The sequence below is a fragment of the Pseudonaja textilis genome, chromosome 2 (assembly GCF_049901715.1).
Source record: "Pseudonaja textilis isolate UNSWEBS1 chromosome 2, rPseTex1.2, whole genome shotgun sequence".
Classification (NCBI taxonomy): Eukaryota; Metazoa; Chordata; class Lepidosauria; order Squamata; family Elapidae; genus Pseudonaja; species Pseudonaja textilis.
In genome coordinates, this window is record NC_141991.1 from 47,956,609 (window position 1) to 47,979,785 (window position 23,177).

The 23,177-nt window shown below is 43.1% G+C and overlaps 1 protein-coding gene across 1 annotated transcript; it reads right to left on the reverse strand.

Annotated features, from left to right (window-relative positions):
• Positions 1-20,166: 20,166 nt before the first annotated feature.
• On the reverse strand, positions 20,167-20,847 carry DNAJB8 (DnaJ heat shock protein family (Hsp40) member B8). The gene has a single exon (XM_026721301.2). It carries the CDS (start codon positions 20,845-20,847, stop codon positions 20,167-20,169), a length of 681 nt encoding a protein of 226 aa, XP_026577086.2.
• Between the last annotated feature and the right edge of the window lie 2,330 nt (positions 20,848-23,177).

Here is a 23,177-nt window from a genome sequence, read left to right on the forward strand (position 1 = left end):
CTCTCTGGGAAGGTGAGAATTTTTTTTTGGGGCGGGGGGGAATCATGCTTTGTGACATTACAAAACCAGCTACTAATCAGAAAACCTAAAAAGAAAAAGAAAAGCCATCTTTATCACTATCAGCAATAAGAACTGTATAAATCTAATTCCTGTATTTTGAAAGCACACAACTCAGTTACCCCTTGGACCTGCAATCACAGATTTTGACCAAAAATTCTTACAAGTGCAGATACATGAAAAAACAATAGGTTGTCTGGTAACAATTAAACCAGTGACCTATGGCTATTTAAAAACAAAATCCCACGTGTATATAATTGGCATTTTCCGTCATCATGCCAGAAGCAAAGCAAAGAGATAACATTGTCTGGAGGCTTCCAACTGGCACAGGTACTATTGATTTACTTTTTACAAAGTGCAGCTGCTGGGTCAGAATGAGTGACTTGCTAGGTCAGGATGGGGGAACGTCATGGCAGAAGGAAGCCAGGCTGGCTGCAGCAAGTGGATGTCACAGTAGAAAGAAGGTTATACAGTGCCCTGCCCACATTGTCCTGGGTAGGTCCCATCCAATTGGCAGTATAAGGAATGCATAGATGCTCATACCAAAACACACGATGTTGGCAATTTAGTAATAGCACTGAATAAAGTAAGCTACATTTTCAGGCTTGGGTTTTTCATGACATTTTCAAAATATTGCTCCCGGGGTTAAGTAGCAGCCCCTGAAATCTTGCCCAGGCAGAAATGAAAATCAATACATTTTTATAACTACTGTTATTGTTGCTACTTTAATATATTACCACCCAAACAGTTCAGGGCAGAAAATTCTGACATTAGAAGCATGAATGAAAGAACAGCATAATCCTAGGGAAAGGTTGTCAAATTTTCAAATGCCAGGTGTAAGATTATCCAATGATTTTGCAGATTAACAGAATTGGACGGTACCTTGTAGGTCATCTAGTCCAACCCCCCACCCCCACCCAAGCAGACCCTACACAATTTCTGACAGATGGTAGTCCTATCGCTTCTTGAAAGCCTCCAGTGATGAAGCTCCCACAACTTCTAGAGGCAAGCTGTTCCATTGGTTGATTGTTCTCACTGTCGGAAAATTTCTCATTATTTCCAGGTTAAATCTCTTCTTGTTCAGTTTCCATCCATTATTCCTTGTCTGGCCTTCGGGTGATTTAGAAAATAGCTTGACCGCTTCCTCTCTGTGGCAGCCCCTCAAATATTGGAACACTGCTATCATGTCTCCCCTGGTCCTTCTCTTCAATAGACTAGCCATGCTCTGTTCCTGCAACCGTTCATCGTGTGTTTTAGCCTCCAATCCGATTTTGGCATTAGGTCCCCCAGTTCTTATTACAATATCTTGATTTGGAGGATAGGTGGACAGCTTTCTGATGAGTTGCAGATATTCTGATATCATGTTACCTATACGTGTCTTATTGAAGAGATTATATAGTTTTAGTTGTTTAAATTAAACAACAGCCTGGGTGAATTAAGGGTGTCATGACCAAGAAGATCTTGTGACATAATCTGATTTGAGAAGAATTCTTCAAGAGCCAAACAATCACATAAAGTCCTCTGATCTTGATGATCCAAGTCCCAGCACTGGACTTACAAAAATCAATTCTGACTAAAAGGGCTGGTTTAAGCTGAAGCCAAATAGGGACTGGCCTAGATTGTTCTCAGAACTTAAGGGTCACCTATATCACCTTTTCTTTTGAATCATTCCAAAAATGAAAATCTTTGCATCAGCTGAAAGTTGCGTCATTAGCCAATGTGCCTTAGGAATGCCATATATCAGATCCAATGATTTCACCTGTTCTAGGTGAATTCTGTTGATTTATTTCTTACTCCACTCTGGTTTAATTGAAAAAGTAGCAAAACTAGCCTTTTCCTCTAGATTGCTGAGATTCTGCAGATATGATGGCTTCATTTTCTTACTGATGTGGAATCCTTACTCCATCCCATTTTCTGGCTCCTGCATTCAAGCCAGCTACTGCTCTTTCTTTTTTCCTTATCCTGATTTCGTATCATTTCTTATAAAGCTTGCTGAAAGCGGTTGCCTTATTCAGTTACAGCAGTAACATGAAGTCACTAGTTGCAACAACAGGAAAAAAAATGACTACTTGCATGTATAGTAGTGACACATGTATTGTGATGTTGTGTTACATACCCTACCCCTTATGTATCTGCGTCATGATTTCACAGCCTATGTTTTGTTATTGTGATGAAATTATGGTTTGCTGTTGATGCCCCTATCTGATTGCAAAATCATCAACATGCTTATATAAGAATAATGTTTACTGTTTTGTTATGTATCAGTTTTTATTTCTTATCATGGATTTGTAGTTAATGACCATAATAAAGCTTTGGTCTAATTTGTCAGCATGGTCTTATTTCACATTCACAAATAAAGGAGTTTTTCAATGCAACTCAGGGATGTTGGCAAAGTGGCTTGAAAAACTTAGGAAGATTCTAATGCTTCAGTTTTATTCCTAAAATGGCTATCTATTTGAACTAGCAAAACTCAAATTATTTCGGCAAACCATCAGACAACAAAACGGATATGGTGGATGCAGTGCTAACAATGTATTTTATTTGCCTTTTGTACATAGTGAGAAGATTTTTTTACCCTGTGGATTCTGTTCTCTCCATTGTCTTCTTAGTCAGCCAGAAGAGAATGATCTAATAGTTAAGGCACCAAGCTAGAAACTGGGAGACCAAGAGTCCCTCCTTAGTCAAAAAGCCAGCTAGGTGACTTTGGACCAATCTCTCTCTCTCTCTCTCTCTCTCTGCTTTCGGAAAAAGGGAAAAGGGAAAAGTACTTCCAAAAAATTTGCCTAGAAAACTGCAGAAACTTCTTCATGTTGCCAACATAAGATAAGAAGTCAGAGGAGGAGGAGGAGGAAGAGGAACAGGAAGAGGAAGAAGAAGAGGAAGAGGAAGAAGGAGTAGTGATTGGCTGATAGTATCCTCTCTGTGTTAGTTAGGATTGGCAGACTTTGTGAAAGATTGACAGTAACCTTAGCCTATTTCTTGAAAAAATGGTATACAAGTCATAAATAATATTCTTTTGGATCCCATATTTTGGCTTATCTATAATTCTACACTATCACATCCAATTTTTAAGTGTGCAAAACTGTATCACAAAAGCCATCCAGCACATCTACTATATTTTGAAGTTCCTGACAAACACTGTTTGGACTTTTTGATCTAAACATCCCAGGCACTTAGAAACTTCTGCTTTTACGGAGTAGTCTTCACATCCAGAATGGCTACGCATCACTAGGATCTCCAGATAAATCATTCTTCAGTAAGTATAATTATTTTTACATTGCATTTTGGAAGTATTCATGCTTGTTATACTGCAACCATTTCTATCCTTTCATTGATGTAGGGATCATATTTGGTTTTAGCATAATGCATTTTGAGCAGTGGAAGCATCATTATTTTTCTTCTGTACCTCTCACACGATCAGAGTGTTTTATCTGAATGAAATCATTTATTCTTCCTTCTGACGTTTGATCAAGGAGATCCTTTTTTTCCCCCTTTCCCAACTTTGGCTGCCTCTCTACCATCTTTTTCTATGGTTTTCTTTCTTTCTATCTCTCTTCATCTCTCCATTCTCTGCTGCTTCTCAGCATCTCTAGCCTGGCTTTCTGATTCATAATAGCTTCTTCTCCAGATGATTTTTCCCGCTTCTGTTGATGGCTGCCTGTCTTTTCCCTCCTGGTTTCTCTTTTTCCCAATTTTTCCCCCAGTAGTGCTGGAACTTCTTTCTTTTATTTCTCCTCCCCCCAACTTGCCCCCCCCCCCTCCAATGCTGTTATCTGTGATTTTGGCAAAGAGCACATTTATTGGGGAGGAATATCCCCATGGCAACGCAGCAGATGGTGACTTTTGATTAGCTTGGCTCTTTTTCCTCCACCCCCCCTGCCAAATCACAATCCGTCTTTGAAATTAAATCAGGCGGCGATAGGATCAGTTGTTCTGGAGAGGGGACGAGAGAGAAACAAGACTGAAGTATATTTCAGCAGGAGCCAGCATGTAATGCAAATTCATGTTTTTTAACTCAAGCAATAAACCCCCTTCCCTGTTCATTCTGGAAGCTGAAAGAACCACAAGAGACAGGATAATAAATTTAAAAAAAAAGATTAAAAATATGTTATCACTGTACATGGACTTCTCACTTCTCCCCTGTTTTTGTACTTGTGTTTGTCTTCTGTAACACTGATGTCATTTAGTATAGAGTCACCTGGGTTTTCCTGTGCTCATCCAGCTTCTGTTTAACGTTGTTAGTATTGCCATTATGTCAGTCTGAATACAGCTGAGAAACACGCCAGGAGGGGTAGTCTGAAAGCATGACTGGCTAGCAGGATGCTAATATGTAAACAAGACCTAAGTTGGTTGTCTTTAATGGGACAAACTCTTTCAAATAAGCCCAGAACAGATAAAAGAATGTCAGATTTCTCAGGAGTTCACAAAATTAAGTATTTAGTTATCTGGGAGCAAACTGGAGGCCATAATCCTAAATGCATTTACTTGGGATTAGGTCCAATTGAACACAGTGCAACGTACTTCTGAGTAAACAGGATTACATGTAAGACGGTCTGATAAGTCCATTTTTAGTTATGAACAGACAGCTGAGGGATGAAAATGGAACATCTGAAAAGCTTTAGTGTAAGCCTACAGTTCAAATAAGTTTGAGGAGAAAAGGTTGACCTTAGCCATTCGGATGAGTGAAGGAAAATGTTACTGGGGCACACATCCAAGTGACTATGGTGTGTACCCTTCTCATAGGGTGTATATTTTTGGAAGACCTGATAACAGGAGAGAAATCATAATATATTCTGTACATTGCAATACATGATCTAGGATTTTTCCTCCTGATACAGTGGAAGGAACCACACTGCTACAGTCCAATAACTTTGTAGGGGACTGGTTGACAAAGGCTGTGGTGGAACCTAAGGGTTCTGGGTTCAAATCCTGACACATTCATAAAGCTCATTGAGTCATCTTGGCTACTATCTCTTTGCCCGAATTTACCTTGTTGAATTGCTGTGAGGATCAAAACTGTCTGCTTCCATCAGATCACTTGCATCTTTTCTTAGGGCTATATAATCTGGTTACAGGAAACAGACCTTTAAATGATAGCAGACAGACAGATAAAACACTAAATCTTTGCTGCTAACTAGTGGCCTGCCATATTTTTGCTATTCAGATCTGGCTTATTGAAATCTGGTATATTGAAATCTGGATCTACTCAATTTCTTAGTGTTTGATCTCCTTGAAGTAAGAACAGTCAAACTATATTAATGAAAGCTGAGAAATAGATCTGATGTAATACTACAATATATTTAAATTGTTTTATTCTATTTTTATGAATGACAATCTCCTGATTTTTTTAAAAAAATGTATGAATTTTTTCTAAGTTACTGCATATACAGTATATGTTTTAATTATAGTGTGAAATTACTATTTCTTTAAGAGTCCTGCCGCTGGATATATACTTGCTCCCAACTGGCAAACAACACATATTTCACTATTATTGCACTTCAAACACACACATACACACACACACACACACACAGAGGGGGGGGAGGGAGGGGGGAGAGAGAGAGAGAGAGAGAGAGAAAGACTTCTAATTCAAGAGCTTTCAAAGATACAAATCATTCTTATTGGCTCCTCTGATAAACCCTTAGATGAGAGATTATCTTTATCTAAGTACTATAAGAGTTAAATTAGGTCTTTATGATACCATAATGGGTTAAAATAAATAAATCTTGAACACACTTGAATCACAATCCATTTTTGTTGTTGTTTGCATTGAAATCCATAGAAAAATGTTTCAGCTTAAGCATCTCCTTTTATTTGAGCTTTCTCAATCGGAGAAATCACTGGACAGTGATTAAATTGATCTTTTTAAAACTTAAAACTATGGTTAAGAAACAGTAGGTAGGTGAAATCAATAGTGGATAATGTATTAACTTTCACCAGATTAGGAAACGTAAAGAAAATTGAATTAGATTACCAAACAGCAGAATCAAAACCAGAGCTTTCTGTAATATACATTCATCGAGGTCCCCAACCTGTGGGTCGTGAGCCACTACATGGCCTATTCACAATCAGTCCGTGTGAGTAGCAGCCCGGCATGCATACATGCACATGTGCTCAGCCCCATTTGCACGACTGGGGGGCCCTATCGCTCACACAACAGCATCCCCTCTTTCCCTCCTCCCCCTCACCTGGAAAGGCTGGGGGAATGCTGATCTCCATTACTCATTATATTGCATTGTATTCCATTACTCATTATATACATGGGGATTTTTCAGGGTTTGTAATATAGCTTGATTCAAAAAGAAATCACCTTTCATTGGCTTTCCAATTCATGGCCACATTTCTTAAACTGTTTGACTCACATGCAGGAAGTCCTCACTTAACAACCATTTGAAATTATGACAGATCTCCCCTCAAAGTACCAAAAGGTACTTACAGCCCGGTTCTCTGGAGTTCTGATGATAGCACACCTACACAGAGACATACACACACCATGATCCCATGACTGATTTTGGGCACTTGGCAACTGGTTTGTGTCATGCCCTTGGTAGAATTGGATTTTGAGGGAGAGGAGGAACAGCTGACAGGGAGTGGATGTGGCTCTGGAGGTTGTGGAGGAGGCTGGCTGGGCAGTCAGAGGAAGAACCAGGCCCATCCCCTCTTCATCCTAGGACACGCAGGGAGGAACAAAGAGGGAAACAACTTGGCTTATGAGGGAGGAAGTGGCCATGATCCCCCCTCATTGGTTGCAGCTGGGGAGAATAGTATATAAGAGAGACAGTTACAACACAGTGTTGCCAGAAGCAAAGTGTGTTTTATTTTGGGCTGAAGTTATCTTGGTTGGCGTCCTTCCAACAGACTGCCTTGTTATTTCCTTGAAGTTGGTAATTACTTATCCTGGTCCGTTGTGGAATTTCCTTCATTGCTGTTTGTTTTAGGTTTTTTATTTCAGCTAGATCTGCTCATTAAGTTCGGACTGTATTGCTTTCTTTTAAAGACTATTTTTGAATAAGTTTTATCTCCAACTGAGAACTATTGAACAGTGAGCCAAGCTGAAGGACATTTATTTACGTTTTGGATTTTGTTAAGTTTGTGTTACACTCCAGGTCATCACAGTTTGCCTTTATAGCCAGTTGCAGTGTTCTGCGATCATGTGACCCGATTCACAACCTTGAAACAAGCTTTTTTGGCTGGTTTCTATGAAAAAAAACCCCACCCATAGGAATGCATTGATTTGCTTAACAACCAAGGATGTTTGCTTTCTGCCTGTAGCATTACACTTAACGACAGCTGCAAAAAAGTTGTAAAATCTGGTCTGTTACTTGGAGGCCTTGAGTAGTAACCATCACGACTTATGATCAAAATCCCAGGCTCCATTATGGTCATAAGTTGAGGATTACCTGTACCCCTTTTCCCTATCCTTAATAATGTTATTACTCTTCCAAAAAAGGAGAGAGAGAGAGAGAGAAGCAAACCAACAACACCAGACTCTGTTGTTTTACACGGGCATCCCAGCAGCAGCAATTCCAAACTGGATTCTCCACTTACAAACAAGCAATTAAAAATTGCTCCAAGACCCCCGCTTAAGATAATTGTATGGTCACTGCTGTAAGAAAATGCACCTGCGTTGCCAAAAATTTCCCCAAATGCTTAAGAATGAACAATAATTGTATATTTTTGAGCAAACCACCGTGTTTTTATATAATTAATTATTCAAACTTTGCCACAATAGTTTGTGTTCATTTTCTATTCTTTGATCAGCGAAATCATTTATGTAATAAAATTAAATTGAATCTTTTTGTGCGTGTAAACAAACTGTATATAAGTTAAGAATATAGTACGTCTCCAGAGAATAAAGTTGCATATTGTACATTTTCAGCCATCCCATATTCAAGGAAGGTAGAACTAAAGATTACATTCTATGTTACATATTTAGCTAGTGCTCATTATCATAACCATATGTATAAAAATGGTATATGGTTGTGTGTGTTACACATACCGTAATGAAAATTCACCGATGCCTATGCCAATCTGGCCATTTAAACCATGTGTCCAAAGGAGTCAAGACAGCCATTGTGATCAGATCCCAGCATCTTTTGCACATGTTCAACATCGCATACACATAAAAAAGGGTGGGACTTCAATTGTGATGTCATGTCTGTCATCTTGCCTGCATCCATGTGTGTTTGCATGCACACACACACACACACACACACCAGGTGCTGCTGTATTTTCATAAAGCGGACCTACCAAAACTGTGACTATCTTCATGATGGCAATATTACACATTTTGGATAATATAACTATAGCTTGATGAAGAAACCTAGGCTTACTGATAAAGGAGACTATGTGTAGCTTGGGGTTGAAACGAGAGGTCCTTAGTGCTGTGCTTGCTTGTTTTATTGCAGATGTTTTATTACCCATATTAGATAGCACCCATCAGTGCTAGTTACAAGCCCTCATATCCAGGCTTGTAACCAATCTACAAATTCATGGTAGACACCCAAACAGCATAAGGAAAGGCAGAGATAATTTAGAGCAGGGGGTCTCCAACCTTGGCAACTTTAAGATGTGTGGACTTCAACTCCCAGAATTCCTGAGCTAACATGACTGGAGGAGGAATTCTGGGAGTTGAAGGCCACCCATTTTAAAGTTGCCAAGATTGGAGACCCCTGATTTAGAGTAGCCAGATCACCCATACTAGCAGGAATGAATAAAGTAACCTAAAAGTCAAATGGGCCGTTAGTTGCCAGTTGTACTTAAAAGAACTGAACACAAACTATAGCCCCAGCAAAGCCTTCTTTACTGCTCACTGGTGTAACTCACATCCCATGTGAATTAGGAGCACTGCAGGTAGAGCTACACTGAGTACAACCCATGGAGTTATGTGATTCAAGTGCAAAGACAGGAGAACAGACCACATAACATCTTGTGAGTGGGGTTTCCCTAGCCCCTCAAAGGTCCAGGACCTCAAAAAATTAAGCATCCCCAGGAAAGAGGATTTTTGCTTTGGCCTTGAGAGGGGGTAGGCAAAGCAACGAGGATGGTTTTCTCCCGAGAAGAGCAAAACCGTGAGAAACAGCTTGAGAACAGCTCACTCCCCTCCGACTGTGTTGTCCTTAAAAAAAGGCTGGGAAGGGTCTGGAAAGACTTTCAGTTACCGTTCCTGAAATCTCTGCTGCATCTTTTTCTTGAACCCTAAAATACGTCAGCATGATCTCAATGCAGTTTCTCTCGACTGACATTTCTTACTTGATACCCAGTCCAGGAAGACACGAAAGCATAGCACACGCGCACCAAATCCTCTTGCGGCCCTGCAAGATCAGCAATAACTCTCCCCTGCCCTTGAGATGAAAGCCTTAGGGAATTCCCAAACCTGACCATTTGCTTTTAAACGACAAAACATCTGAGTTAAGATGGGGCAGGGGAAATGTAGGAGTGAAGGGATCTGGCTAATGCACTGCTCTATCAGATTAGGCCATCAAAAAATCAAACTGCTTCCATCACTGTCCAAGGAGAGACTGTTGCTTGTTGGTTAATATGATCGCAGCCATGTCACTGGCACTCCTGGGAGAGATGGCCACTGTGCCTGCGATGTACAGCAGGCCAGGAGTTTAAAATCCTATTAGGCAGAAACTAACAGTAGCAAAAAGAAAGCAGGTATCCCCTAGTGGGGATTTAAAGATGTTTAGACCTAATTGGATTTTCCAAGCAGATGTCATTATTGTTAAACAGTTGCCCACTTGATATGTTCAAGTTGTTGGCTGTAATTGCTAAAATTAGCAGGTCTGCACTGAGCAAAGGTCACTTGGTTAATACTGTGATTTTGTTTTTTATGAAGTAATTCCAAATGCTTTTAAGTATTTTTGTTCTGCTTTCTTTTTTTGCAGGCCAAGTGCTCCATAAAGTACTATCAGGCTGTTAATGAAATCATGTCTGAGCAAACTACTAGCACGGGGGATAAATGCATTTGAGCTGAACCGGCTTTGTATGTTCATTACGGAGGCCTTCCTGCAGACAAGCCGCTGCCTTCTGAACTGAAGGCACAGTGATTTTTTCCCAAGTCCTGTCTTTTGGACAGGGAGAGGTTCTGGCCTGAAGTGGCCAAGTTAGGATATTGTGAACAGGCAGGAATTTTCAAAGTGTACTTTTAATCCTGAGAAGATGGGCTTATTGGGTTTCTCCCCTGCGTTGGGAGTCGAACTACAAAGCAAAGTAGAGGAAAATTGGTAACAGGTGAGAATCATACAGAAAATTTGAACTGTATACCTATATATTAAAGCAGCTCACTCCCTGCTGCCCAACTAATGGACACTCTCATCCCCGTAAGTTGGAGGGGAGCAGGAATCGGGGAAGTAGCTTACAGGAAGTTGCTTCCGCATCTACATCTACCTGCAACTGACTAGGCATTCAAACAGTCTTGTCAGGCTGGAAAAAGTGATGCACATGGACGATAACAAGTCTTTCTCTCCATAATTCCTATCAACCATAAGGCCAACCCATTGAAGAGTAAGGAAAGCAATGGATGGAGGGCTTGAGGATCTTGAATAGTGATGGCAAGCCTAAGCCTTGGTCCTTAAAGTACCACATCCAGCCCTAAGTCTACAACATTTATGTTAAGTTTGAGCAATGAGAGGCTGAACCAGAGCATGAGTGCAACAGTACTTTATTTACAAATAAAGGGCTGACCGTGCTTGCCAAGCCTGGAACTGGCTCGCAGCAATCAGCAGCCAGTTGGACCCCGCAGCCTGCTTTTTATAGCTGGCTGCTGGGAGAAGCTGACCAATGGGAATGGGGGAATAACGCCCACACAAGTGAGTGGACCTGAGTGAGAACTCCTTGAGTCCTCAGGACATAACACCCCTTCCCCCAGATGCGAACACGCATAGTCCTTGAGGTAGATGGGGGTTTGTGTTGGCGCCCGGGCGCAACTCGGGAACATTGTCTGACTGTTCGGTATCAGTCTGTGACGGTTGAGCTGGCATAGTGTCGCCAACACTCTCTCTGGACTGGGCATCCTCGGAAACCACCGGGTTGGTTTCTGGAGTTAAACTCTCGTGGGTTGGATCCGGTTGATCAACTCTCTGGGCGCTGTTGTCCGGGTTTGGGCTGACCGGAACGACCGCTGGCGCAGACTGGTCACTGGGTGCGATGTGGCTGGGTGGCGGATGGGACGGTTCCCCTTCGACTGGAGACTCTGGATTCTTGTTTGCGAGGTTGCTGAGGCGCCTTCTGAGTTGGTCTATGTGTCTCCTCCAGACGCGACCATCCTCCAGCCTGACTCTATATGATCTCGGCCCGGTGACGGCGATGACCTCGCCCGGAATCCAAAGTGGGTCCCCAGCGAAATTCCTTGCGAATATCGGCTCCTGTAACATAAAATGTCTAACCCCGAAGTGGAAGCGAGGGAGAGTCAGGCAGTATTGTGGGTGCAGTCTATCTAATACAGTCCTCAGGCGCGGCCCATCAGAAGTTCCGCTGGGGACTTATTGGTGACTGCACAGGGGGTTGAGTGCTGGCTCATCAGGAACCGTGAGAGTTTGTGGTGCCAGTCATCTCTGCCAAACCTAGCGAGGGCCTCTTTGGTGGTCCTGACGGCCCTTTCAGCCAACCCATTACTCGCAGGGTGAAATGGGGCTGTGAAAATGTGGCGAATGCCTAGGTTGGCTGCAAAACGGCTGAATTCTACTGATGCGAACTGTGGGCCATTATCGGAGACCAAGGAGTCGGGTAGTCCATGGGTAACGAACAGGCGCGTTAACACGTTGGTGATTGCTAGTGTGGTGGTCGTGGATAGCTGCGCCACGTCTATCCACTTGGAATAAGCGTCCCACGACCACTAGGAACATCTTTCCATGCACGGGCCGGCCAGATCGATATGGATTCTAGACCAGGCGCTGGCTCTCCCATCTGGTAGGGGTAGCGATGGGGGAGCAGGACGGGATTCCTGGCAAATGCTGCAGGAACTTACCCAATTGACAATGTCCTCGTCTAGACCCGGCCACCACACGTAGCTGCGTGCCAACGCCTTCATTCTCACAATGCCGGGGTGTCCCTCGTGCAACGCCTCCAGGACTCGGGTACGCAGCGAGGTCGGAATGATCACTCGAAGTGCCCCACAGCAGACAACCCTGCAAACTGGACAGCTCCTGCATGCGAGTCTTAAAGGGTGCGAATTTGTTATCAACATTTCCTCCCGGCCACCTCCTCACCCAGTCGAGCACCTGGGCGGCGTTTGGTCTGCCTTGGTTTTGGCGGCGATGTCAAGGGCGGTGATGGGCAGGTCCAACTGGGTGATTTCAAAAATGGCATTGACAGGAGCTGGGTCTTCAGCCGGAGCGGGTAAGGGGCAGCGACTGAGTGCGTCAGCATGGGATAGAGTTTTGCCCGGGCGGTGGATAAGTTTGTATGAGTAGGCGCAGGAAAAGCGTCCACCTTGTCATCCGAGGGAGAGGACTTGAGGTGTCTGTTTGTCGCCGGCCAGTAGGCCCAGGAGGGGCTTATGGTCGGTGACCAGTTCAAGAAGTGGCAAAAAGGAATTCGTGAAACTTTTTCACGGCTGCAACAGCTGCTAGGGCTTCCTTGTCTATTTGGCTGTAATTTCGCTCCGTGGCCGAGAGCGTCCTGGAGAAAAAAGCGATGGGGGCCTCGGCGCCATTGGCGAGTCGGTGACTAAGGACCGCCCCAATTCCAAAAGGGGATGCGTCTGCTGCCAGTACTAAAGGAAGGTTGGGGTCGAATTGGATGAGCACTGCCTCTGACGTAAGTAGTGATTTGACGGCGTTAAACGCCTGGTCTTCTTTGTGCCCCCAGTGCCACGGTGACTTTTTGTCTAGTAATCTGTGTAGGGGTTCGGCTACTGAGGCTTTATGGGGCAAAAAGGATGCATAAAAGTTTAGGAGTCCCAAGAAAGCTTGTAGCTCCGTTTTGGAGGTCGGTGTGGGAGCTTCGTGGATCGCCCTGACCTTGGACTCCAGGGGGTGAATGCCAGAGGCATCAATTTTATAACCCAGAAAGTCCACCTGTCTAGTGGCAATGGCGCATTTTTCTTTTTTTAACTTGAGGCCATGCTGTCTGAACCTCTCTAACACTGCTCGCACTCTCTGGAAGAGTTGGGGTCTGTCCCTGGCCGAGACCAAGATGTCGTCAAGTAGGGTACTACACCAGGAGGCCCTGTAAAATCCGCTCCATGAGGGATTGAAAAATACCCGGGGCAACACTTACGCCAAATTGGAGACGCTTGCATCGGAAGGCACCCCTGTGAGTGACGATGGTCTGAAGTTCCGCTGTTTGGTTATCAACAGGAACTGTTGATATGCTTGAGACATGTCCAATTTAGCAAAAATACTGCCCGGTTCGAATGTGTGCAATAAGTGCTGAATGACGGGCACGGGATAGGCGCTAACTTGTAAATATTTATTGATTGTTGTCTTGTAGTCCGAGCAAATTCTCAGGCTACCATCTTTTTTGAGGGTGTGACAATGGGCGTCTCCCACTTGGCGAAATCTGTTGGCTCAATGACCCCTTGTTTTAGTAGTTTATCCAATTCAGCGTCTAGTTTTGGTCGAATAGCAAATGGAACTCTACGTGGTTTTAATCTGATTGGGACTGCCTGGGGGTCAACGGTGAACGAGATGGGGGTTCCGTTATAACACCCCAGCTCCTCGCTGAACACATCTGCGTAGTCAGCGAATAAGGAGTCAGTGTCTGAGGTTGAGACAGCATGGACTCCTGTTAACCCTAGGCCGAGGTGGGGAAACCAATCGAGCCCCAATAAGGTGGGTAGATTGCCGTTAACTACCACTAGAGGTAGGTGGCCTTTAAAAGCTCTAAAACTGACAAAGAACTTGCCTCTGCCGATCACGGGAATGGCCTTCCCCTGGTAGTCCTTCAGACCGAACTGGCATCTCTGAAGCCGGGTAGTAGATAGGCTGGGGTGGAGTCTCTTGAGGGTGTTCCACGAGATTATTGAGAGTGCTGACCCTGTGTCAACCTCCATGTGGCACGGTTTACCTTCTAGGGAAACGGAGAGAGAAATTTTACTAACAGAGTGGCAAGTCGCCTGGCAAGGCGGTGCATGCGACAGTTTAATACTTGCCTCTGTGGTCCCGAGTGCGAGGGACGGGGGTCTTTGTGCAGCGCTTTGGGGGCTTGGCAGACTCTCGCAATGCCCCCTCTTATGGCAGTTGTTGCAAACGGCTCCTTTAAACTTGCAGGTGGCCCTTTGATGTGATCCCCACAGGCTAGGCACAGGGTGATGTGCTTGGGTGGACCGGTGTATTCTTGTTTGGCCCCTACCTGCGACCGTCTGTCATTGGTGAGGCGATGGACATCGTTCTCATCGTTGTGGCCTTCCTACGCTTCCACCTCTTCGGAATGGACTGGGAACGCTGCTAGCTTGGCGCTTGGGCCCTGAATTTCGGTGGCTGAGTTCGTAGCTAGCTCGGCTGCTAGGGCCTCCTCTACCGCTTGCGCGAGGTTGAGGTCTTTTTTAGCTAGCAGTCGCCTCTGCAGGTTGAGATCCTTGACCCCACAAACCAATTGATCGAGGAGCATGTCCTCCAGGTATGTTCCAAACCCGCAGTGCAGGGCTGCTGTTCTGAGGGCGGCCATATATTGGTTGATGGTCTCCTTACTTGATTGCTTCCTCATTCGGAACGTGAACCTCCTGGCGATTTGTGAAGGCCTGGGAGCGTAGTGGTTTGTGAGGATCTCAAGCAACTCAGACCACGGAGCGTTCTTTAATTCTCTCGGCGCCACGAGTGCTGCAGCGGTATCGTAAATGGTGGCTCGCATGATAGATTAGGAAATAGGATTTTTTCCGATGCTCTCCCGCATCCGACAGGCCGACCGCATCGATGTAATGATTGAAACGGTTCTTATACGATTCCCACTTCTCTTCGTCTGGTTTAAACGCCGGGAATACTGGATTGGAACTCATGGTGCTGGAACGGCTGGGCTACCTGCGGGAGAAATCTCTCTGGGACTACGAACGCTCGTGAGTTACAAGTGATATCAGCTCTGGAGAGGTTTTTTTGCTACCCTCTCTTTCTCTCTCTCTGGGTTACCACGTTGGCTGCTAGCCGTTGGAGGTGTCTTGATTCGCGCCAAAAAAGTGGGCGTTAGTGACTCTCTACAGCGCTGTGCTGTGATTCTTACTGGCCCGAAATTCAAATGACACCCGTTTGAATTTCGCGCCAAATGCAGAGCGGCTGCGGCTGCAGCGCTTCACTTTCCCCGTAGCGAGGCTAACAAGCGGCTACAGGCGCTTCTAACTATTTGACTCAGACCGCTTTCTCTGGCTGTGGATCTGCGTTTGCTCTTTTTGATCGCTCGTTTCGCTAGCTGACCGCTCTCTCTGGCTGCGGATCAGCGTTTCCCTTGTTGCCAGCCGATCGCTCTCTCTGGGCTGTAGATCGGTGGCTAGTGACTCAGCGGTTGCAAGGTGCTTCTGGTAGCCATCCCATCCTCGTCGCCAGTGTTAAGTTTGAGCAATGAGAGGCTGAACCAGAGCATGAGTGCAACAGTACTTTATTTACAAATAAAGGGCTGACCGTGCTTGCCAAGCCGGGAACTGGCTCGCAGCAATCAGCAGCCAGTTGGACCCCGCAGCCTGCTTTTATAGCTGGCTGCTGGGGAGAACTGACCAATGGGAATGGGGGGAATAACGCCCACACAAGTGAGTGGACCTGAGTGAGAACTCCTTGAGTCCTCAGGACATAACAATTTATATCACCTTTGGTTATGTTCTCCTGATTAAAGGGGACCTGAAGTCAATAGGTTTTGCTTATATCAGAGGTTGTCTAGATCCAGGACATTTAACTGCCAGTCTTTGCAAATTTTACAGCTCTTTGGGTTCCTTTCTGAGATTGAGCAAGTATTTCTATTTCATTTCAAAGAGAGCCCTGATATATTTATATCAAATCATTATTTCAATGACCATTTGACCACCAGTGCTTTCCCTTAAAAAAATAAAAGGAAGCTACTCATGGACTCTTTTTATTCAATTGCCACCGCACCCCCCCAAAAAAAAGTCCTGGAACACCTTTTGCAAAATGAAAGACACAGTGCAAAAGAAAACTGGGATATGGGAGGGGGAGAGAAGAGGGGGGAAAAAACAACCCAGTTCAGACATTAACTCTTAAAGTTAAATAATAGTTAATCATAACAATTGGATAAGAAATAGTGCAGGAAGGTCAAAAGACATATGGTCTCTCAGCTAAACCACCAAAGTTTGTGGCATTGTTTCCCTTTCTCTTCTTCACCTATATTGTGTTGGAAAAGATACAGTTGATGAAACCGCCTGATGAATCTGGTATTTCAGTAAAGCTGAAGGCATGGCTTTTCAGCTCCACTTCCTCATTGAGGTGGAATCCCTTATGGGTTTTCTTCCTCCCATGTTTCTTTCTCTCTGTCTTTTTAACACACAAAGGCCAATATTTTAAATGAGCCACAAGATCATCATCCACAGAGACTTCACTCCTCTCATTCATTCTTTAGAAAGTCTAATTTAATTCATCCCTTTTCGAGAAGTTGGACAGCTGAAGCTCAGCTAAGCTCAGTCATTTTCTTTCACATTTTCCATTACCATTTTTCATACTGTGACAGCCAGCAGGAGATGGCCCCTTGGGACTCTATCTATTAGGGAGGATTTTTATCTCCACCTACTTCCTTATTCTGATCAGAAGACAGATCTCCATTTATCTTGGATTGTGATATTGTGACAGTAACTCAGAGTCTGTTGGGTAGGTTTCCAGGTTGGATGGAGGAATAATGATCCCCCCTTTTGTGAATCTATCTATTCGGGTGAAAATGAGGGTTGGTAGAGGGTGGAGTAGCTGTTGTGCATCAAGAAAAGAAGGGTGACTGTCAAAGACCAGAAAGTCTACACGTTGGGGAAGAAACACCTAGAACAGGGGTGTCAAACTCATCTCCCACGGGCTGGATGTGTCACGTACTGGCCCCACCACCACCTGGTTTAGCAAAGGGGGGGAAGTCTCAATGCATCATGTGACACTGCTGTGATGATGCAAATTTGACACCCCTGATCTAGAAGAACCAGTAATTTGTACAGTTTGTGGCTTCAGAGTGTGAGTTGGGTCCCCTTGTTTGGAAGGAAGGAAGGAAGGAAGGGGTTGATAGGTCATAATAGCATACATAGCTTGATAACAGTGTTCCAATATCTATGTCAAAAAGAAGAGTGAGTCAACCTACTCTACAAAACACCTAAAGGCAGGACAAGAAGCAATGGATGGAAACTAATGAAAGAGAGAAGCAACCTAGAATAAAGGAGATATTTCCTAACAGTGAGAGCAGTTAACTAATAGAACGATTTTCCTCCAGAAGTTGTAAATGCTCCAAAACTGGAAGTTTTTAAGAAGACATTGGACAACCATGTGTCTGAAATGGTTTCCTGCCTGAGCAGAAGGTTGGATTACAAGACCTTCAAGGTCCCTTCTAACTCTGTTACTCTATATTCTATATAGCATCGCAGTGGTAATGAGCATTGTGAGATGTGGGAGATAGGACATGCCACTCTTAGGAAAGGCAGACTCCGTGTATCATGCTCCAATGCTCAGTCTCTGTGCCTAATCATTTGGCTGCTGCTACTGAACAGCCTCTCATATCCATGATCTAATAGTGGATGATAGGGGTGACCTAGTGTATTGCTAGTATGGGCATGGGAAGAGGGGATTCCTCTTGGAATGTGACTACCTTTCAAATATGTGACAGCCCAGGGCAGGGGCAATGGAATTTTTATGGTAATCCAAGAAACCCTGGTCGGCTTCCAAAGGCATGACTCTGCAGATAATTGGTTATGAGACTGATTAACCTTTGGGTTGGCCAGATAATCTCTGTTAGCCTTGGAGTTCTCTGCAGCCAAACTCCACACTGCAGGGAGGAAGGGGCCAATCTACAACATGCAAACTAGAGAGTTTTCCTGAGGCTGTGATCCAAGGTTCAACTGAGGCCTTGGTCACTGCTGGAATGAGGGAGTGGCAGTGGTCTTGAATTAGATTGCTCCTAGGTAGATTCTCTCTTATACATCCCAGAATACTCCCTGATTCTCAGAGGAAATTTGGAAGATGAAACAGAAGTAATGGCTAAAGTGCCACTGGCAGAAAACAGCAACAAAAAGTCATAGGTAAGAGTTTCTTCAAGATTATCTTGGGTTGATAAGAGTGGGAAAACATAATTATTTCTGCAATCTTACTACATCTACAGATAGCTATCCAGTGGCAATGATTCAGTCTCTCCCGTGGAATGAGAGGACAAAAAATATCTGCAGGGCTGCTGTAAATATTACTATAGGCACATATTAGTTTACATCACTCGGATCTGCTCTTGGTTGGATATCAGCTTGTGTAAGCCCTTCGGAATTGACCGAGGCACAGTCTAGGTTGAACACATGGGAAGAGTTTGAGCCTGTTGGTCTTAAATGGATAGAGTCCACTTGTGTATCAGATCTATATCTGTTTTCTCCCCATGGTTGATTGAGGTTCCCAGGAGAAGAGGTGTGGTTGAATCCAATTGATGGTGAATGTATTTTTGAGGGAGGGGATGGATCCTTTTACAATACCAAAACCTCATTAACCAATTAAGCATGTTGTAGAAACAAGATCAGTAAACTATTGTCAGCATAAAATAATAAATGACTTTAGGGTTCTCTGCTAAAGTAACCAGTGTTATGCTGCCTCCCCCAACTCTTCCCATTCTGATGGACCATGGCTCCTCTAGATGCCAGGAAAAGGTCCATTTCAGCTCTGCTATTTCATAACTTTATTACCAAGAATGGAGTGTGGACATTCCACATGCAAAATCTAAGCAGAGAGTTCTATCAGCCATTGTGGTGTAGCAGTTAAGTTCTTGATCTTGGATTGCAAAGACCTAGCTTCAAACTCTGGAAGTTCAGTGGGTGATTCTGACCATTTACTTACTCCAACCTATTTCATGGGTTAAGTTGTGGGGAAAAATAGATGGAAAGAGCTCTTGAATAACAAAGCAGGACATAAAACTAACAGTAAATGCTGTGAATTATAAAAAACAATACATTTAAAGATTTTTTAATAGTGCTATGGTTTTGCTAATACAATGCTAATTTAAATACAGATAGGCAACAAACATCAAAGTAATATGCTCACTGATATTAGCAATTTAATATGTTAGCCCAGCAAAGGATATAATCATATAATCAGGAAAATATTAGATAAATATATATCTTTGGGAGAGAGTAACCTAAGCATAATTTAAATTATTTTTGCTTCAATTTATCTTTTGAACTGTTCTCACTCCATGTTTCAAGATTTACTAAACAAATCATTGTTTCTTATCAAAGGGCATCCTAGTTGCTTCTACTGACCTTTTCAATTTACTTCTTTTTGCTATTTTTATTATGCATCCCAAATAATTCATTTGACCTATATACATTTTGTATCAAATAGTTCTTTTCTAGTTTCTAAAAATAATATATACTTGGCCTTGAAAGCAGGTAAAGAGTTTGGAAGAGAGTGTGCGTGCGTGTATGCGCTTGTGTGTTTTCATTATGTTCAGAAATATATAATATTGTTTCTATATTCTAATCCAAAAATAGAGTTGAAGCTCCATAAAGAAGTTAGTTTGATCTTTGATATTATTAACTTTACTTCTGTATGCCTGCAAAACCATCACAATTCATTTTTATCCAGAAGAATTTCTATCATTTTCATGACTGTCTTTAAAACCAATCTTTTAATTTCTTCAGAGTCACACCACTGTGTATACACGGTTGACCCTGTCCTCAAAACTATTCAAAAATATTCTAAACACCTGTCCAAATTAGATACACACCCCCAACAATTGACTATAGAGGATAACATCCTAAACAGTAAAATCATTGAATCTATACTGAGGTTATCACATGAACTATTGCAGTACATTTTGGGGGATCATCCAAATAAATCACACCCTGTCCACCAGAGTTATTCCAAGTAATTCAGAAGTCATTACCACATAGGTCTTGAACTCAGTGAACGAGTTTATTAGTTGGTTTCCGCTTTTACGGAACAAGAGTCCTTTTAACATTGTACAAGCAGCTGACTAATGCTTTTGGGACAGACATGTGGAGAATTATTAGCATTTCAGCTGTTCTCTTCCATTTACTCTTATGGACTTCAGTTGACCATCCTCCTCAATTTCAACCCTTTCTTGCCCATTCTCGACAATTTTACGAGTGGTGATTCTCCGTCCATTGATGACTTCTGTAGAAGTTGCTACCGATCTGAAATTTTGTGCTCCACTGCTATCATCACCAAAGGACCTGCAGGAGAACATCGTGTGCACACCGGGCCCAAGGGAATTAAATGCAAAATTGGAAAAGGCACCTAGCCCAGAAAAGAGGCCAAAGGGACTCTGCAACCCATTCCGATTTTCCTCTCCATGATTATCATCGTCAAACTCGTTGTCCCAGGAGTCATGTGCGAAGATGTCCATTCCTCCAAAAAACTCTCGGAAGATCTCATCAGGGCTGCGGAAGACAAAGTCAAAATCAAAGGGGCTGTGGGGAAAAGTGCCAGAGGCTCCTCTCCCTCTGAACCTTGGCTCTTTGACGGGCCGGTCATAGAGGGAACGTTTCTGGGGATCTGACAGAACTTCATAGGCCTCAGCTACAGCTTTGAATTTCTTCTCTGCATCCTCCTTGTTATAAGGATTCTTGTCTGGGTGCCACTTTAATGCCAGTTTACGGTAGGCCCTTTTAATGTCTTCTTGCGAAGCATTTTGGTTCAGTCCTAGGACTTCGTAATAATTAACCATCCCAAAGAAAAAGGTAGCTGGATTTGGAGACTACTTGGCTGGTTTTCCCAGGGGACACAAGGTCCTGTACAGTTTGGATCCAGTGGATCCAGTAGTTTTGGTTGTGGCACTTCTTTCCTCACAGCCCAATGGTAATGGTTTTGGTGCCAAAGGGAAAGAGAAAGGCTGCTTGCTCATATTGTTTGATTTCAAGATATTTGCTGCTGAGTAGTATTGTGACATCAGAAGCTTCTCAGCCAATCAATAGGCAGAAGCTTTTAATTCCTTTGAGACAGACATCAGTCCTATTGTTTGGGTCTACTATGCAAATTGGCTCTCTTGATACGTCATATTTCACATCTATGATGCAACTCATGCTAGAGTCTTAGACTGGAAACTTTTCATAGAAAGGCTCCGTATGTAAGAGTTTTTTGCTAGTTTGTAGCCAGTGTTCTTCAATTTAGGATGAATGTCTTCCAAAACAGTTCAGGGGATCTGATACTCTTGGTCAATTATTCCATAAGCCATATGATGAGAAGTATGTATGCTATACTCAGGTTCCCTGGGTGCCTTTATTTTTCGGTCCCTGGGGCATTCTAGAGTCATATCACTGAACTCTGACAGCAAATCTGAACATTGGCAGAATACATTTTCATCAATTTCAAGTGGAAAGCACAAGAGGTATAATGATTTAAGGCCCTTTCATTTCAAAGGATGAAATAACCACCTCAAAAATATTTTTATAAGCCCAACAATATAAATTTAACCCTGCCCACATTCCATTCCCCCATTCAACTTCTGATAAAAAGAAAGCTCACCGATCCCTGGATTTCTGCTTCTTGTTGACTAGTGTGGGTCTGACTTTTACGATTGATATTGATGGACAGGAAACAGCACACAGTGCAGCATAGCCCATCAGATACATTGTGTAGGCAGTGCTTGTACATGCCAAATATGCCTCTTTGATAGTACACCAGCCCTAACCCCAATCCCAGCCCCACCCTGCTGTTTAGATTCACCACAAACCTTGCATGTAAACTTCCTTTTGGGGACATAGCTAGCTGGATCTGAAATGATATGAGTTTCTTCCCAGGAACTGATCAATGTTCACTTCTAAGAGCCTACAGAAGTCATAGTGGAATCTCAGCAGTTTCAAGGCTCACCATTTCTGTAAGTTTGAGTTGTATAACTAAAGGGAGGAGAGGGAAAGAGAGAGGTCATGAATTGAGGTGAGTAAGCAAACTGGAGAGGAAGAAGGAACATGAGAAGAATTCATGGGTGGCACCAGAGTGCTGTCCACATGAAATAACTACCCAGAGGGGAAACTAGCTAGGCAGCTCAGTCCCTAGAAACTGAGGCTTTGAAATGAGAAATGTTTTTCGTATCTTAAATCTCAAGTACAAACAATAAAAACCAGCCCAGGCTGTGTTCTTTGAAGAGAAAGTACGAGTGACCTGAGCAGTGGTTATCAGCAGCGTCATTAAGATAAACCCTTAACATGATTTAAAGCATCCGAAAGTGAAGGCAGCACTTTCAGATACTAACAAAATGGCCTGACATTGGGGATGAAAATCAATAGTAATCAGATGTCACTGAAAATACTCAAAAGTGTCCCCTGACTGATGGAGGTGAGATTAGTGTAAATATTTGTATTCTAATCAGTAGCACGTGAGGGTTGGAGGCAGCCTCTCTGTCTATTTAATTAATGGAGTGGCTTTTAAAAAGGATCCTAATCATATGTGATTGTATCTGCTTATCAACATTTTTGCTAATTAGATGATATGGAGGCAGTCGTTCTGCTAATTCCCTCATCTGAAGAGCATATCCTGCACAGATAAACTGCAGTCTCTTTTTTAATAAGAAACAATCATGAGACAGACTAACCTTAATGGTGATTATTTTCCTTGGAGCTTTCAATCCACCTCCATCTCTCCCCTTACTTAGTTTGTTCTTCCAGAATGTCAGACAGACTAAGTTCCTGTGGTCTTCACCCATCTGCTGCCATTGCATTAAGTGTGGTAGTCTCGTTCCATCAAGGCAAGTAATATCTTGAATGTCTACAAATACTTTTTCATTCTTTGATATTATACCCACTTCCAGGGACTACATGTTTTGTTGCTGGAGTTTTTTAAAAAATTGAGGTTTATAAACCAATAAAAGTGCCCACTTCCACATTTTAACTCCAAAAAGCAACATCAAAACATACACCTCTTTATATACACAATTGATGCCTAGGCAGTCCCCTTGAATAATGGATATGTAGCATTATTCCCACTTCAGTATAATCAAACACAATGCTGGCTTAAATAATATGATTTCTGATCCAAGATGTTTGTATGTACAGCATGTAT

Coding starts and splice junctions, on each gene's coding strand:
- DNAJB8 (XM_026721301.2), bottom strand. CDS start 20,847: ATGGTTAATTATTACGAAGTCCTAGGACTGAACCAAAATGCTTCGCAA.